The sequence below is a fragment of the Lithobates pipiens genome, unplaced genomic scaffold, assembly GCF_037356315.1.
Source record: "Lithobates pipiens isolate NorthernLeopardFrog02 unplaced genomic scaffold, aLitPip1_a1.2 Scaffold_16, whole genome shotgun sequence".
Lineage (NCBI taxonomy): Eukaryota > Metazoa > Chordata > Amphibia > Anura > Ranidae > Lithobates > Lithobates pipiens.
Genome location: NW_027507748.1, coordinates 584,495,680 through 584,513,595, shown reverse-complemented (window position 1 = coordinate 584,513,595; position 17,916 = coordinate 584,495,680). Strand labels below are relative to the sequence as shown.

Here is a 17,916-nt window from a genome sequence, read left to right as displayed (position 1 = left end):
TTTTCCATCCATGTTGGATAGAATTTGGAAGCATAAAAACTGAGTTTTAATTGATTAAACAGACAGTAAAAAAACACCAAGATTCAAACCATGTATGGGGAGGCTAAATGTTGATTGATCCATCAACTGGGGTACAACCAGTTTGCCAGATTTTACATGCGACTTTTGCTAGCGGCTGTTAAAGCCGCTAGCATAAATCTCTGTCTTTTCTGGGCGGGAACAGCTTCCCCTGCCAGGAGAAAACAATGGCTCGGCAGGAGGGATTCCCCGCATAAAGACTGGCTGTGTTGAGGGGGGAATCAAGCTAATTTCTTTCCTGCGACCCATGCAGGAAATTTGAAAGTGTATTCCCTTAAAACAAAAATGAAAAGATCAATTACATCACAAGCCCTCTGGTCATGGGTGCATGTATCTTATGTGATCCCTATCTTTAGAGGCCTTCTCTAGGTGGTATAAGGGCACAGCAATTTTGATTGAACAGAACTGCATACTGCTCGCAATGATGAGTACTCATTGGTCTGCGCTAGTGACTGCTGACCAATGGGAATCTCTTGTTTCAGAAGAAAGGAGCTTCAAAAGGATTCTATTTTGGTCAGTGTGGTCACGTGGCCAGCACTGTCCAATGAGTGCTTGCAATTGCTTGTACTAAGCGGTTACAGCCTCCTGGACTGTGTAGTGTTTTAAAGTGCCAGACCATTCTATTACCCGCAGAAGGCAGCAAAAGATGGGGATAACATAAGGTACATGCAACTGAGACCAGAGGATTGGGCTTGATGTTGTGAGTTACTTGACCTTTTCATTTTTATATTGCTGACTATTTAGATTAAGGACTACTGCACTTTGAACTGTATTATTGAAGAAGCAATACAGAATAGGTAGGGATGGGTAAATGATGTAAGTATATTTACCAATCAGGAGAAACAAGGCAACATTATTTACAGTACTTTAAGAGACATCACCTAAAAGGAAAAGTGTAAACTTCCAGGGCTGTCTCACTTCATAGCTCCTTTAAAATAATTAGCATGAGATATTACTCTATTCCTATATGTTTTTCGCAAGAAGCTTCTAAAGTTCCCAAGTTTTTTAGATCAATTATGAACATGTTTGATTTTAGGAATTGGCAGTTCATATATTTTCCCCTGAGGTGTCAAGTGGCAGTGTGGCTGTTTGCACCAGTCAAAACAAGCCAACAGAAAGGGGCTTAACCTAGATGAAAGGGGTTGGGCTTAGCACAACCAGGACTCATGTACATTTTCCAACATCTCATATATGCTTGGGACTATCCCACCATGGAAAGTTATGGCAGCAACACCAGAGGATAAACATGACAATGAGGCAACATCAACTGGGCTCTGAATTAAGATAGATAACAGGGCAGAAGGGATTAAATACGGATTAGCTCCATATGACAGAGAGAGCAGGGTGGAAAGTGGTCAACCTGTAATGGGATTTAGCGCAGACAGTGAGAAATCTGCGAAAGAATGTAGTGTAACCAGTAGAGGTAGAGTGAGGAAAGCTTTAGTATAAGCTAATGCAGACACAAGAGAAAGAACAGTGGCACAGGGTTTGGATTGATGCAGACACTGCTAAGTGTGGCAAGAAAATGGACACTTGAGAGAAGGTGGTATCTGAGGGCATAGATACTAGATGTGTGTATTGGAACCTGTCTGAGCTTCACCAATATACTCTGGAAGGGATCAGATCTGAAATGAGGAACTCTCCTTCAGTCTTCATCCCCATGATAGAATATTCCAGCAGTGAAAACTAAAATTTCAACTTCTGTTTAAGTGGAAAGGACTTCGATTCACATGTGCTCCAGTAGCTGGTCAGGACGGAGACTTGCATTTGTAATACATAAGAAACTGTATGTGTTAAGTATTTAGTGTATGCTTTTTGGCTATTATGCTTATCTCTGGAAATTTTGCTATACTGCTATCTCAGAGGAACGGTCTGAGAGATTTAAAAAAAAAACATCAGTGTAAGTAATTGAATTTAAAATAATCAGGTTTTGATGTCAAAACGATACATCAAGTGAAGGCTGAATTGCCTTCCTTGACTCATCTACACGTTTATTCTGGTAGCCAAAGATGCAGCTATAGGGAATCGTAAGATATTCAGTAATGTGTTACAGGTCAAACAAATGCAGTGATAGTGTGATAGCATCAATATGTAATCAATCTAATCAAGGTCATATTTGTAAAAAGTGAATCTCTTTTTTGAGTGTTGTGGAAGGTATGGTTCAATATACTGTTGGGTTCTCTGGGACCAAATTCTCATTCCACTTTGCCCTAATTTTTTTGATTTGTAACTAAAAAGAGGGTGGACGATAAAACAATTGACACCTCTTGTGAATTAAAAAAATATTATGATGCGCACTTCAGTAGGCCACACAAGATGTTTGGCTAAAAAGCCACGCTTGACCTGTAAACAGCTTGCTGCTTATTCTTGAGAATATACCTGCCCTGCCCTACTCCACCCATAATGTAAAGCTCTATTTTTGGGTTTTGAGTTCCCAGAGCAGCATTTTGCAGATATCACATAAGCAGGTGTAGGCCTACATAATAGGGGTTAAGCATTTTATACAAAAAAACTACTATAAAACACAATTAAAAAGTCACAGGTATAATGTGATATACAGTTACAAAGGAAAGCAGTCTGTACACAAACAGAATCTTGCCATCATGCCACCTCCGGGATCAACGTGGACTCAAAGGCATAATGGCCGTATGCAACACAGTGTCTGCTTGTGATTTCAGGAATACCTACATGGTTGCTGAGACAGTTTGCTGGCTACCAAACAATGCACACAAACGTATTCTTAAAGGAAAACCTTTTTACGTTTTGGATAGAATGGAGAGGGATTGGAACATCTGGCAGGTTTTTCATTGCAATCTGTGCCTCCGATAGGTAGAGGCACCCTCTATATCTGTGCTGTTTACCGTTATCATTGAGAGTGAACGTAAATGCCACATTTTTTAGTTTTTACTATATCAGGAAATCTTCTAATGGGGATGCTAGTTCTGGTGATCATCATAGATTTCCTGTTTTGGCTACAAATCACCAGGGTTTATAACTCTCCTTTACTCAATCCAAAATGAAAAAAAAAAAAAGTTTTGCCTTTTGTTCTACTTTAATAGACTATAGAAGAGGACCTCACCTCCCATTACACTGCTGCTTTTGTTACTTGTTTAAAGAACAGAAAAAAAAATGAAATCGACATAAGAAGAACTGTAGGAAAGCTTATGCAGATATTTTATTATTTCACTGGGTTAAAATTTAGTAGATGGTCTAAAGGCCCGTACACACGGTCGGACTTTTTGACAACAAACATGCAAATTAGCTGTTTTGGAGCAACATCCGACTGTGTGTACGCTCCATCGGACAAACTTTTTCTGTTTTCATCGGACTTTTGTTGGCTCTGCGAACGGACAAACTTTTTGACAACAGAAGTCCGATGGAGCAAAGTCCGACCGTGTGTATGCAAAAGCATCGGACTTTTGTACAAGGTACAAACACGCATGCTCAGAACCATTGCAAACGATCAGACTACAATACAGAAGTTGACCAAAGGTGGCGCTGGAGTCATTGAACGTCCTCTTTTGAAGCGGCGTCAGTACGTTGTGACGTCATTACGTTCGTGTTTGTTGTCAAAAAGTCCGACCGTGTGTATGCAATACAAACTTGTGGACAACACACTTTGTACAAAAGTCCACGGAAAAGTTTGTACAAGTCCGACCGTGTGTATGGGGCTTAAGGCTGACCAAATATTACCGTTTTATATTCCCATATAAAATTTAATCATTATTCAAGCAAATTTGTAAAGCACCGAATACAGAAAGGCAAAGTATGGGCAAAGCCATTTTGGCCCTACATCCCTTATGGATCATAGGAATTCCCTTAGTTTTGCACTCCTGTGATCTGTTTTCCCCCGAAAGCAGGCTAAACCCCGCTGTTGACTGACATCACTCAGCTGGTCCAGGCTGTGCAAAGATCTCAACCGTCAGCTAACTCAGCCTCTCAGGGAGTCGCTGGGAGACAGAGCCAGCTGCTCATGCCCCTGCACAGCCCAGCGCTCCAGTGGGCACTGGAAGGGGCCGAGCAGAGAGTCAGTTGACTGTCAATCACTGCTCACTGAAATCCGAGAACTGCGTGATCAGTGGTCTTTGATCGTTCAGCTCTCAGTGTAGAGCCGGCAGAAGACAGCTGCAGCTGGGATCAGTTCTGCAGTCATCTAGGTGAGTAGGATTATTTATTTATTTTCTATTCCCAAACTTCTCTTTGAAGGAAAGGGTAAAACTGTATTCATAATTAAAAGGGTTTCTACTTCTGCTGTCAAGTTTGAGAAAACCTTACTATATGTTTGTAGTGTTCCCTTTCACACACGCAAAAAAAGATTACTACCTTTTAGATGTTTCTGAAGAGAAGGTATCATTGCAGATTCTAAGAATTTCTAGACAGTCTCACAGTGTCATTGTCCACAAACAGACTTAGCAAAACCTCATTATTGTCCAGTGCAGGAGGGAGGGTAGTTTCTAAAATTTTAACCCGTTAGAACAGTGTTCAAATCTACACTTTAAGCATTTGTCTCCAGGCAGTAGTAAACGGAACATTTGCATAATCTAAATAGCAATCTAAATCTCCCAACATATAACATGCCTGCTGATCACTAAGGGTGATAAAATAACAGTCCAAAAGACCAGCAAAATCAAGTTTAGCAAAAGGCACAATAATAAAATCCAACCTGTCCATAAATACAAATGCACATTCTTGCCAAGAGGAACACAACCTGCACTTTTACTACATTTACAGTTAAAACTTATTTAGTTCACCTTTGAAACATTTTACACCCACATTTAGGGTCTAACATGTTTTAGCACCCACTACGCCTTACTTCCCAGTTGCTGGAGGTTCCTCCCCCCTGCAGCCACTGTCACATATAAAAATCTGCGCTGGTTTAGAGATGTGCAAATGAAATTAAAAGGCCCATCTGCCCGTCGCAGCAGATAGATTTGTAGTTCTCAATGGACTGTGAGGGTGCTGTGTATTCGCGGATTCCTACAGATTTCTAGTAGAAACCCTGTACAGAGGTATTGGCAAAAAACTGAAGGATATGTTCAATATTGCTTCCCTGATCCTGTAATAAAAAAAAAAAAGCACATATTTTACTGCAAACATATGTGCATGTATTATTTTATTTTGAATGGTAAACTAATGCCGCGTACACACGACCAGACTTTTCGTCGGACTAGGTCTGACGGTCTTCCTGACGGACTTTCCAAGCGAATGGACTTGGCCACACACAAGCACACCAAAGTCCGACGGATTCGAACGCAATGACGTAGGACCGGACTAGAATAAGAAGTTCATAGCCAATAGCTGCCCTACCGTCGGTTTTCGTCCATCGGACTAGCATACAGACAAACTGATTTTTCGCCTGGACTCGAGTCCGTCGGAAAGATTTGAAACATGTTTTATTTCTAGGTCTGTCGGAGCCCATACACGATCGTAATATCCGACCGAATCATTCCTCGGATCGCTCGGCTCTCGGCTGCTGCCGTCACCATTCTAGGTGAGGGAATCAGGAAGTGAAGCGAATCGGCTTCACTTCCCGGTTCCCTACTGCGCATGCGCGAGTCACGCAGCGCAATAGGAATTGTCCGCGCTGTCACTGGGACCCGTGTGTGTCCCAGCAGACAGCGCGGCAGGACAGGAAATGACAGACTCCCACGGGAGTCTATGCCCGGAAGTGGGTGTAAATACCTGTCTTTGACAGGTATCTCCACCCCCCTCCCCCCTGTAAGGTGCCAATTGTGACACCGGAGGGGGGGGGGGGTTCCGATCAGCGGAAGTTCCACTTTAGGGTGGAACCCCGCTTTAATATGTAATCAGTAGAACAGTAAACATTTTTTTTTGCAAGAAACTCTAAATTCAAAAACTCTTCAGCATTCAATCTCGTAACAAATCCAGAGATCCTGGACACAATTTCCACTGCATGGAAACCTGTGCAGAGAGAAATATGTAGGCCATCATAGCTAAATGTGTATTAAAAAGCTATGTGCCTTGCAGACGTGAAATATTAATACTTTTTAAAGGGACTGACTCAATTATGTAGCCAGTCAAGGTTTGAAGCAAAAGACAGCCAGGCACCTAGGATTTTGAGAAATCTGTCAGCACTTATTTCTGTCAGTCAACAAAGCTTCCCTTAAAAGCACTTGAAGAACCAGCTTATATTGTGATCGCCCCCTATGATCATGGTCTCAGCACAGGTCATATGTGGAGGGGCACCGAAACCAAAAATTCAGGATGCACTTTGCCAAAAACTGAAACTGACAGTTTTAAAAAAAATAGATATTTTTATATATAATAGTATTGTATACAACTTTTTAATATTGTGAATTTAAATGAATATGAATTTATTGTCGTCCATAATCGGCACCTTTAGCGCAAGAAAAGAAAAAGCTCAAGAAAAATGCATCCCTTTAAATTCTGTTTGTCTTTACACTGGTCCATTGCGTTTCTGTTAAAAATCTTAGTTGCTGCATTTTTGGTCAGTTAAAAAAAAACTGCACCAAAAACACATCAAAGCACCTGTTATGTTTTTGAGTTATATAATCTATGAAAAACACATCATAAGCACAGTAAAATCTCAGCAAAATCGCGTTAATTTTCGGTGCCATTATTGGAACCTTTTTCTTTATTGGCAAATTGCCGAAAAACAAAATTTTTGGCCAATATGTTTCGACCACTGAAATTTCGTTGCACCTCTAGTCATATGACCAGGGGCCGTCTCGTTGTAGGTCATAATACCAGGCAATCTAAAAGTGCTGAATTTAGACAATACAAAAAAGTAAAATATCTACATTATAAAGTATAACAAAAACATACTTTCTATTGAGTTTAGGTCTTCTTTAACAATATAATGCAGTAACCTAACATGACTGAATGGCAATGCCAATGACAACATCTAACATTCACTTTATGTATATCATATTTTGCTTTACAGCTAAAATATGACAATTTTACCAAAAAAAAAAATCTAAGTATGTACTAGCACTCTTTAATGTAAAACATTTTGAATAGTGTAAGCATGAAATTGACCAAACGTGAATTTAAGTTTGTCACAAACAACTCTGGAACATTCATGCAGCAATTATGTATAACGCTAAAGGGACTGTAACTAAAGCAGATGAAAGTTTTACAATGTTCATCAATTGCACAGTCAACCCTTGGTCACATTGTTGTTCTGGGAGAGGCCACCAGGGAGCACATGGACAGGCAGAAAGTACTAAAGCAGGCATAAGAAACTCAAAAGAAACAGTGGACCAAACTAATTGGAATAATTCTTCAAGAGGGCACATTATGTCTGCTGAGGGCCACACAAAATTAGAGCAAGAATTTACTTTTTAGAAAAAAAATTCAACTTGCTTAGTTGAATCCCAAAAAATTGGCCATTAAAAAAATGGAAATTAAATAGTCAAAATTATCTAAAGAATTCCTTATCGACTGGAGAACATTTTTATTCAAATAAGTCGTTGAGGGGGGTCACATGTGGTCCTAAAATGCCTGTCTGACATGCTTGGCCTACAGAAACTGATGTAGGTCAGAGGCTGCAAGCAATGTTCAAGAACAGGATACAGTGTGAAACAAATCAGGTGCCAGACATTTAGGTGTACTATTCCAATCAGCTAGGTATACCCTTTCTTCTCCAAAGTCAAAGGAAGGCTCAGTGGGTAAAGGGCACATGTACTGTGCAGTTTCTTGTAGTATTTGTGTAAAAAAGACCATAATGTCAGAGGGAAGGCTACAGCAACATACACAGTCTATGGCTTGCTCCTACAGCATAACATGTTCTTTCATAAAATATTTGCTAACAAAATAACTTAACAGTTTTTTTGTTCTACAAAAGTATAAAATAACCTCTTGATAAGTAAATATTATAGAGGACATTTATTCAAAAATTAGAAAAAGAAGCTTTCATATATTTCAACCTGAGCATCTCTCTGTCCCAAAAATGAACACGCACAAAAAACTAAGTGGACCGTGGGGCTTTAAGGAGAGTAATGCTCATAGAAAAATGCAACAAGGTTTATAAAAAATAAAAAAATTTTATTAGAATTTGACAAAACATGTATATAAACGTTTATATACATATTTTGTCAAATTCTATGAAAAATTTTTTTTATAAAGCTTGTTGCACTTTTGTATGAGCATTACTCTCGCTAAAGCCCCATGGGCCATTTATTCCAAAATATTTTTTCCCCTGTAGATAAATAGTGGGAGCTCTGGATGAATGACAGGATTCTCTCCGCCATTCAGAGATCACGTTACATTCAGAGTAAAAATTGTACAGGCTTTCCTCAGTAGATGAAAAGGAAGGAGGATGCAGGTCCCCATAGGAACATCAGTTCAGCCTGAAGACTCTAAGTTTTTATTCTCCACTGTGCCTGAAGCCCAGCTCCAGGAAGAGAACCATTTTTTTTTTTTACACAAAGCAGCACCTTGCACGACACTGGACATTCTTCATTACCTGTAATGGAGAATGTTCATTGTCATGCAAGGTGCTGCTTTGGGTAAAAATGTTTGACTGCAGCTATAGAGGAAATATATTTTTTGACTAAACTTCAGCTTTACCCTGGTACTACTTGCTTTATATGTTTTTTTTTTCCCAAGGCCTTCCCATCCCTAGATAGAACCCAGGTCAACCCTAGTCACAAGTTGGGGATTGTTGCACAGACGGGAGACAAGTTTCTAATGAGTGCCTACAACACTGACGTTCAGGGAATGTGTTTGTGTTCCTTTATAAATTGTTTTCTTATAAGTCAGAGAACGATCACAAACACATTCCCTGAATGTCAGTGTTGTAGGCACTCATCAGAAACGCCTCCCGTCTGTGCAACAATCGCCAACTGGTGACTAGGGTTGACCTCGGTTCTATCTAGGGATGGGAAGGCCTTGGGGAAAAAAAAACAAAAACTGAAAAATTGGGGGAAAACAGTTTTTTTCTTTTTTTTCCAAAGCTATTTTTTTGCCTCTAGAAAAAATAAATAAAAAAAAGTGTGAAATATGTTTTTAAAATGATAAAAAATGATATCCGTTACATGGTATTCAAACTATATAACAGGAAGACCTTAATGAAAGATTTCTGAGACTGTATGTAAAGTCTTAAACTATTGCAAGTTCTCTCAGCTGAAGATAAGCAAATCCTCTAGTTCTCATACAAGATAAATATGCATTCTACCACTAGGGGGGAAGGCATGGGAAAAGCTCCAGTTTTGTTTGCTTATTGGCTCCATCTTGCACCTCCTACTGTTGGGTGATTGTAGGGATACAGCAGATGATAGTTTCTGTCCTCTCAGGCCTTAATTGATGGATAAGAGGGTGAATTTGTTTGGCAAATAAGTTTATCTTTATAACTTTAAAATATTAATGTTCTCCGCCATCACAGCATAATGTTTCCCTATAATCTGGTCATTAAATAGTTTTTTTCCTTTTCCTCCTCTCAGTAAAACGGTGAGACCAGCATCTACAGTTTGGAAACATTTCCACGGTGTAATTTCTGCTGAGCACAACTTTCAAATTTTGTGAGAAGAAATCTTATTTTCCAAATGCTACAATGAAGACAAAACACGTCCTTGCATGCTAAAGATGCCCTAATGACATTAAAATACTTTATAGAATTAAATGATAAGGACTATAATGAAAGAGCAAGTAGCTTTCCCCTCCAGAATGCTCATTCCAGAAACACTCTTTCTGCTGTTCTGGATCATCACAAATTTTAAAAGCAAGTTTAGTTTATGTACTGATAAACTGACATTTTTTTTTTGTTCAAGCATAATACTTTTGTATACACTGCATTTCACGTTGCTAGAGTAACAAAATGATTTTCAATCTGTAAAACTACTTCATCTGAATTTTATTTTTTTAATTTCTGAAAAATTCCAGGTAAAAAAAAAAAAAAAGGGAAAAAATGTTTCGTTCTCATGGCTTCAAAACGCTGTCACATGATTGTATCCACGCCAGTCCTATCAGCTACAGCCAGGGCACCGGGAGGCTTGTGACATCTTTTACCTAACAAAAGCTACATAGCGATATTTGCTCGATATCCTTAACATTATATGGCCATGTGGCATTTGTCACAATCACGGTGCCAGAATGTAAGTTTCACACATAAAAACTACCTGAATTTGTAATATGTGCTGAAAATAAAACAATCAAGGCTTTCATTATTTTGGCACAGGACTTTCGGATATATGGCCAAAATGCCAGAAAAGTGCTCAAATGCTTTATCAAAATTGCCCCCACAGTTTTGATCATGTCTGTACTGTTTTTCTTGCATTAATATATTCCTGGTCTGCAAAACTTTTAGGCCCTGAATAAATTAGAAATCCTCTTTGTCGCTGCATATGTTGTAGAAGAAGCACAATGAGGAGACTGAGCAAAATGCACTATTCCTTACATGTCAATGGTGACTATACTCTCTGCACCAGCCTTCACAGTGTATGTGCTGCACATTGTATTTATCCCTCAAGGGGGAGTTTCCTCACTATAGCTCTCCCTCAGCAGATGCAGCCACTTGTAATATTAGGATATCTGTTGGTGCCAGAAGGAGAATTCCAATAGATGAGAGGTCAATTCAAGCATGCTGATAATATGCTTGTGTCCTTTTTCTTGCAATTCATCTTATTACAATGTCTTTACATAACCCAAGATTTATCACAACAGTGTTTGGAGCACTCTTGCATTGTGGGCATTCGCATGGTAAAAATTGGAATTCTATTTTTAGATACAAATTGAAATTAGACTCATGCAGTTGGCGCAGACAGTGTACAAATCACAACAGGTAAACTTAAGCAGGCCAAAGCCGGATCAAAATTTGGCCAGTTTAGCAGGAACCGGACAAATTTCAATCCATCTATGGGCAAGCTGGTTGTACCGAAGTTGATCTATTTCAGGTTCTTTTCGTTTGACCGCTGCCAGCAGTGATCACTGTATCCTGAAGGCAGGGAAAGAGGGATTTCCCCCCTCAACACCAACTTGTTGATGGAGGAATCAAATGATTTGCTTTGCAAAATATATGGCCTGCCTTAGAACACTATTGCTTGATAAATTCTTCACTGTCTAGGGTGGTAATGTTTACTGGGCTCCTTGGTGTTATCCAAAGTCAATGCACAGATGAGCTCTTCTAAGATTTATAGAGGCAGGGAAGAGGAAAACAATTCAGCAGCAAGTTCTGTCTTTCAAAGTTTATAATGGTGTGCTGAGCTTGCTGCAAGGCAATGGATAAATATGAGCGTCACATGTACAGTCTAGAAATCAGCAGTGTGCTGAAATCATCTGAACATTTTGTCATAAAGGAGGACTGTTCCAAGTTAGAGAAACGGCTCATGGCCTCTGAAATAATTGAGATCAGAGAGTTGCCAGGTGTAATTTACAAAAGATCTGACCATGTTTAGGCATATCAAGCCTATAGCCTTTCATTCATTTAATGTATGCATATATTTTTTTTAAAGGCATTGAAGCACTTATTTATTATAGACTTCTGCATTTTTTTTTTTTTAGGGATGCACAGATAACAGTTTTTTTTAAAAACCGAGTATAAGTACGGATACTGTTTCTCAATTACTCCCTGATACCAATTACCAATACCTCTTTTCAGTAAGCCAGTAAACATAACATCAATCATTGCCCTTAGATTCCATCTCTACATCAGTGTGGCTTTGAAATCACACTACTTCAGCGCAATTTCAAAGCCGCAGATCAGTGTGATTTGGACCTCCGATTTCATTGTGGCTTGCGACTTCCTTTAACAGAAGTGAAAGCAAGTTGCAATGAAATGGCAAAAAGTAGTGCAGAAACCTTATTCAAAGACACAACAATCTTGAATGGTTCCATTGCCAGCAATAGGATGTGACTTTAACGCAATTTGAATGGTCAAATAGCATGACAAATCGCATTGGTGTAAACCAGGTAGGTATTGTTTTTAGTATCAGAGCATTTGCATGACACACCCAAATATTTGTGCAAAAGTATCTGCACCGATATCGGTCCACCACAAATTTTTATACATACTTAGTTGCACTCATTGTTCTATCTTGTTTTGGATTTTGCCAGATGTTTTGTAAAGGCATACATGATGTAAAAACTATTAGATTTATTTTTAGGTTTTTACAATAAAAAATATACTTTGTAACATAAAATGTCAAGGAGATGGAAATACGATACAGGTCTACACATTTAAAAGCAACAGGGGGCTTTTTCGACTGGTTGCTACGAGCAAATGATTTCTAAACACAATTATTTTCTTTAATAAAGACCGGTGTTAATGAGGCAATCAGCAATGTATGTGGCAGCCCTTGACAACAAACTAGTAGCAATCACCCTTTACTTATTCCTTTAAATAAGTGAAAAGTAAAATCTTACCCAGCTTGCTTGTATTTATTTTAAAAGCTATATGGTAAAAATTGATCCTTACTTTAGGGAGAATGTTCCTTTAACTCTCTTGAGGGAGGGCCTGCATGTGTCTATTCACCTGGCACCTTTTTTTGCACTTGGGTGAAGAAAAAAAAAAAAAAAAGAAACTTGCAAATGGTGCATGCAATCCCGACAACAGTGCTAACATAGCAGCTTACAGTGTACCTTTCATTATTACTGTTTTGTGACTGTCAATTTTTAAGACAACTTGCAGCCAATATGGCAAACACAAAAATCAGCATTAAAGGATTAGTTCACCTTTGGAAACATGTCTCCGTTTCTAGGGTGAAACATGTAAACTGCCTCTAGCGTCAGGAAGCCAGGGATCGCTCTGCCCACCTGGCTGCATCATTCATTCAGATTTCTGTGAAATGAATGAATGAATGAATGAATGAACTACAAATACAGACATTTGTGGCTGTCAGCTTGTGGTTCTCAATGAACTACCAGGGCACAGTTGAGCGCTCTAGGTAGTTCATTCTTCCTGCCATTGTGTAACTGCCTGCCCATAAAAGGTACAAGCAGACAGCTTACACAGACAGTCTGCAGGAGTCCTGCATTGCACCTGTGATCTGATGATCGTGGGTGCAATGCTTTGCCAGTATCTAGTAGAAAACAAAAAAGATAAATGCACATTTGTTTACCTGCAAAAAGATGTGCATTTATTTATTTTTTACAAAGGTGAACTTATCCTTTAAGCAGAGAAGATTTACTGAAAGCAGTTGCCAACAGAAACCGATTCAAGTGACAAATTAACATGTCTGTAAACCCTAAAAAAACAATAAATGTAATACACTGAATCCCTAAATGTGGTGGTTGAATTTGTTTTCTGTTTCTTATATGTTTTCCTTTACTTCTAACAAGGGATTCAACCAGTACCACACTTTCTCTGTTAGGGCTTCTCCACCATCTATGGAGGAGCAATAGACACCCTTGGACAGCAGCATTGTCTGAAGAGGGTAGTTCTACATGGACTATCAGATTTAGATGAACTTTTCATAAATTCCACTAATTAAAGCCTAACTCCAGTCAACCTTTTGAAAGAAGGTAGAGAAAGATTTTGTATTGCAATCACCCGTTGGTGTTAGTTGGTCCTAAACCTATAATTTCCACTGTTGCTGCACAATTTGTTGTTAACAGGAGTTGAAAAATGTCAGCAGGATTAATGGATTAAAAAAAATTAAGTTACAAGGGGAAATTCTGCCAGTGATTCCAAATCGTGGCATTTGGATTCACCTCAAATGCCGTGCAATTTTACCATGATTGTCATGGAACAAATGCGCAACTAAAAATGTGCCTGACTCCGGGGCAAAATTTGGTCCCTGGGCTCTTTTGGCACGACAGAGGCGCATTCACTTGAATGGGCTGCCCTATACGCAGAAACGCATAAGAAGCCTGCTTTTCAAATCACTAGCGGGAACCTGCGTTCTCACTAAGTGATAAGTGAACAGTGCCTCAGAAGAATAAAGACTGCATCACATATGCCGTTTTTGCCTTTAGTACCACTTTAACCCCTTCATTCCGACAGTATGCAAATATGTGGCCTCTTGGCCTTAATGCTGAGTGGCCACATAATTGCGTACCAGATTGTAATTGCAGCTGTGCCAAGAACACGCACCCTGCTAGTTGCGATCGGGAGACTGCTGTGACAGCCAATTACAGGGGGTCACATGATTATAAACCCCACCCTGAGGTCAGGAGGTGCCGGCGCAAAGGGGTTAACTGAACATATAAAAGAGAATTGCGGCCGGGTGGAGAAGCCCTTAAAAAATACAAGAGTGAACAGCCATTTCAAATACAGCAATTTTTTCATCTCATCCGTTCTTTTCAACCACAAAATAAAAATTTGAATGCTTGTAAATATGGGTGACAGTGTAGTGTGTCCCAACTTGATCAGTACATTATGTGCCTGTTTCAAGAACTGCAATGCTTACAAAAGCAAGTGAGACTGTCAGCCATTAGAAACAACTGTCCCCCTCCATTCACAGAACTCAATCACATTGGACTGCAGGGGGGATTACTGATGAGCCCTTGTCCGCTACCATTGATTAGCTCCCTATACATATTGTAAACCTCTTGACTGAGCAAAATGTTTGGATGACACAATTGTTAACATTGCTTTGTGAACTCTTGTATAGGACATATCCCGCAATGCTCTGTAATAGTATTGAAGCATAATGAAGTCTACAAGAAAAGTCACCATGTAGCATCCCAAACTGTAGTAGGGAAGGAAGAGATTCATGTCTATCAGTTCTATATCACTGCATAGAACAATACCTGAAAGAGCTATAAGCAAAAGCAAAGTACTGTAGTTGATGCAAGAACTGAATCTTCCAAAAGACTGTAGAGGAACAATCTAAGAGGCACGTATATTTAGCCCTCTATTCGAAACCGAGAAGCTTCTTCTGGTCGTTTCACTGGGCAATGAAAAAAAAAAAAAAAGTCAATGCCACAGGGACACCACATTTCAAGGCATCTCTTGGACAAAGTAGGGAGAGTACATGGAGGAAGTCGCTTCTATATAAATGACTTCAATTATCCACCACAGTCTTGACGAAGCTAGATGCTTGACAATTCTCAAAAGATTGCCTCCATGGCACAGGCATTTTACACTGGAGGTTACAAGTCACCTGTCAGACAAAACTTGCTGGAAGACTGAAATAAGGCTTTGAAGAGGTTACATGGCTGGTTATATTTAGTGTTGAAACAGGCTGCAAAAGACCTAGACCTCAGGTTTAAAGCACAATGCATATCAGCAGCATCTCGAGAGCCGTGGAAGACAGAGATATTTTTCATCCTGCAGTCGCTGTGTTCTTGGAGATACAACCAGTTACAACTTTGATCACTTGGCTGCTCAGGCAGTTCTAGTTCCTGGGTCTCCTCCTGCAGTTGGTGGAAGAAAAGGATCCCCCTGAATATCTTGTCCACACTGTCTTGGGTCCCTCCAGCACCAGGCCAAACTCAGGACTCAGAACAAGGTCTCTTGGTTCTTTACCCAACACAAGAGCATAAAGTGAAAAGGCTGGAAGGCAACAGAGCAACAAGGCCATTTTTTTCTAATGCATTAGTGAGTTTCTAGCGACAATGAAATGCCATGGACAGATAAAGGTTGGATGGCACTGCCTTTTCCCCCAAAAAATGTAAGAATCAAAAAGGGAGTATGTAAGGAGTTTTTTGTCATAACAGGGCTACAATATTTAACCATGAGAGAGAAGGCAGGGTGCTCAGACAAGGAACACTGCTGAAGAACTCACCCGCTGGCACCGTAATGGTAAACATTAGTAATATATTCTGCATAGGCTGCATTGTGTGCGGCAGGGTGTGTGTTTCCATGTCTATTAGTGCACGAAGCCCATACTGTTCTTGTATGTGCAATGGTGTTAGTGATTTGACCTGATGGGTTTTCATTGTTAGTGCTTTAAACACTTGGTATCTGTGGACTAAAAAAGAAAAAAAAACTCCCTAAACACCCTTTACCGAACTTAAAAACAAATATATATATGTATATATATATTTATAATCCATATCCACCCCTTCTGTAATGGGGCTTAGTTATTATCCTCAGTCTCTGGGGCTGAGGCATCCCATTGGTTAGTTCTAGGTCCAGTAGCTGAGATACATCATCTGCTGGCCGCCTGCGACTGTGGTGACATGATGACATGTGACTGTAGGATCTGACTGTGGCCGTCTGTCCTTTGGCTGGCCATCTGTGTGAGCACTGACGTAGCCATGTGTTCAGCTGGAGAACGCAAACCATTAGGAGAGGCAGAGGACAATGAACTGTGCTGGCTAACTGGGCCTGGAGAGCCTGTTGCATCACAGCCATCCTTTAGGTTTTCTGAAAGAAAGAAAGTTACAGATTTACCAGAAGCATTTACAATAAAGAGAAAAAAAAAACAAAGTGCCTGGGGGTATTAAAGCAAACTTGATAGTTGTAACTACTGCATTGATGTTTAAAGGGACATGATCACTTAGCTCAATCGGAGCAATACAGCAGCATGTGCAGATAGAACCCCCTCTAGCTTTTATATTTAGTGCCACACTTCACCACTGCAGCATACAACCTGTATAAGCTGCAGTGTTGGCTAGTGTTATGCCGCGTACACACGAGCGGACTTTTCAACATCCAAAGTCCGATGGACTGATTCCGTCAGACTATTCGATCGTGTGTGGGCTGCAACGGACTTTTGATTCGCCAAAGTCTGACGGACTTTAGAATATGGAACATTCTTCAAATTTTCCCGACGGAACTCCGCCGGACCCGGTCCCTTCGAAAAATTTGCTCGTGTGTATGCTATTTCGACGGACTAAAACCGACGCTAGGGCAGCTATTGGCTACTGGCTATGAACTTCCTTATTCGAGTCCAGTCGTACGTCATCACGTTCGAATCCGTCTGAGTTTAGTGTGATTGTATGTGGCCAAGTCCGCTCATTCGAAAAGTCCGTCAGAACTCTGTCGGAACTCCGGCAGAACTCCTTCGGAAGTCTGTCGGACATAAGTCCTCTCGTGTGTACGGGGCTTTAGAGTTCAGCTTAGACAAGGGAATGACATCAAGCCTCACTACACTTGCCAGTGTTCAAGCTTGGTAAGTGCCTGCTAAGGCCTAAGCACCATCACTTTGGGGAGGTCATGTACTCCTTCTCATACTCCAATGCCCTGCTCTGTTAGATAGGGCTCAAACACTCTGGGGAGGAAAATTAGGAGCATAACTCATAACTCTGAGTATGTGTATAAATATACATAATACATGTCTGTATAAAGCAGTCCCCAACCACTGACTCACTGATACTCACCTATTGATTCCAGGTCAGTCATATTTTTATCACAGTTTCTACCAAAAACTCAGTGTCTTTTAGAAACTAAAGGGAGCCACTTCCCTCACGTGCCAGTGCTTGGGCCTAGAGATTGACCATTAGGCCCTAGTTCTACATCACGGTAGATTACATGTTCCCCCATTCCTGGAAAAATCTAGTATTTTGCACCAGCTGAGGGGTTAGTATTAGTGGGTCTGCTTTACAAAGATACTTTACATTGCCCTAATTGTCCAAAGTGATGCGGTTCTTTAAAGGAGAAGTCCAGCCAAAGCTTATTTGGCTGGACTTCTCCTATGGATCACAGGAGTGCAGTTCATTTTGCACTCCCGTAACCGGTTTTCAGCAGAGAGCGGGCTGAAGTCTGCTCTGTTGACATCACAGAAGTCAGTCCATCATTGCGACAATAAAGTCTGGATCTTCCAGGTGCCTGGACTAACACCCGACTCAGCCTCTCAGCAAGCTGCTAAGAGCCTGAGCTGGCCTCCCCCGGCCCCTCCACAGCTCAGCGCTCCAATGAGCGAGGAGGGAGCAGAGAGCTGTGACTGACAGTCTACTGCTCTCTGCTCACGGAGCTCTGAAAAACCGAATGATTGTCAGTATTCGATCGCTCGGTTCTCAGTTCAGAGTTCC

The 17,916-nt window shown here is 40.3% G+C and overlaps 1 protein-coding gene and 1 long non-coding RNA gene across 4 annotated transcripts in view; one reads left to right on the top strand and one right to left on the bottom strand.

The window, feature by feature from the left end:
- LOC143983771 (uncharacterized) overlaps positions 1 to 12,648 on the top strand; it is a 66,892-nt gene extending 54,244 nt beyond the window's left edge. The window contains exon 4 of the long non-coding RNA XR_013274678.1: positions 9,504 to 12,648. This is a non-coding gene — a long non-coding RNA (uncharacterized LOC143983771). The remainder of the gene's footprint in view (positions 1 to 9,503) is intronic.
- Positions 1 to 17,916, bottom strand: part of LOC143983769 (cyclic AMP-dependent transcription factor ATF-7-like) — a 192,079-nt gene that overhangs the window by 4,762 nt on the left and 169,401 nt on the right. For 2 of the 3 annotated variants that reach the window (XM_077483824.1, XM_077483825.1), the window contains one exon: positions 12,137 to 16,309. In XM_077483824.1, coding sequence (XP_077339950.1) covers positions 16,092 to 16,309 — 218 coding nt within the window. In that variant the 3' untranslated portion in view covers positions 12,137 to 16,091. Of the gene's footprint in view, positions 1 to 12,136; positions 16,310 to 17,916 lie in introns of those variants that run through there. The other variant, XR_013274677.1, reaches the window with a different exon arrangement.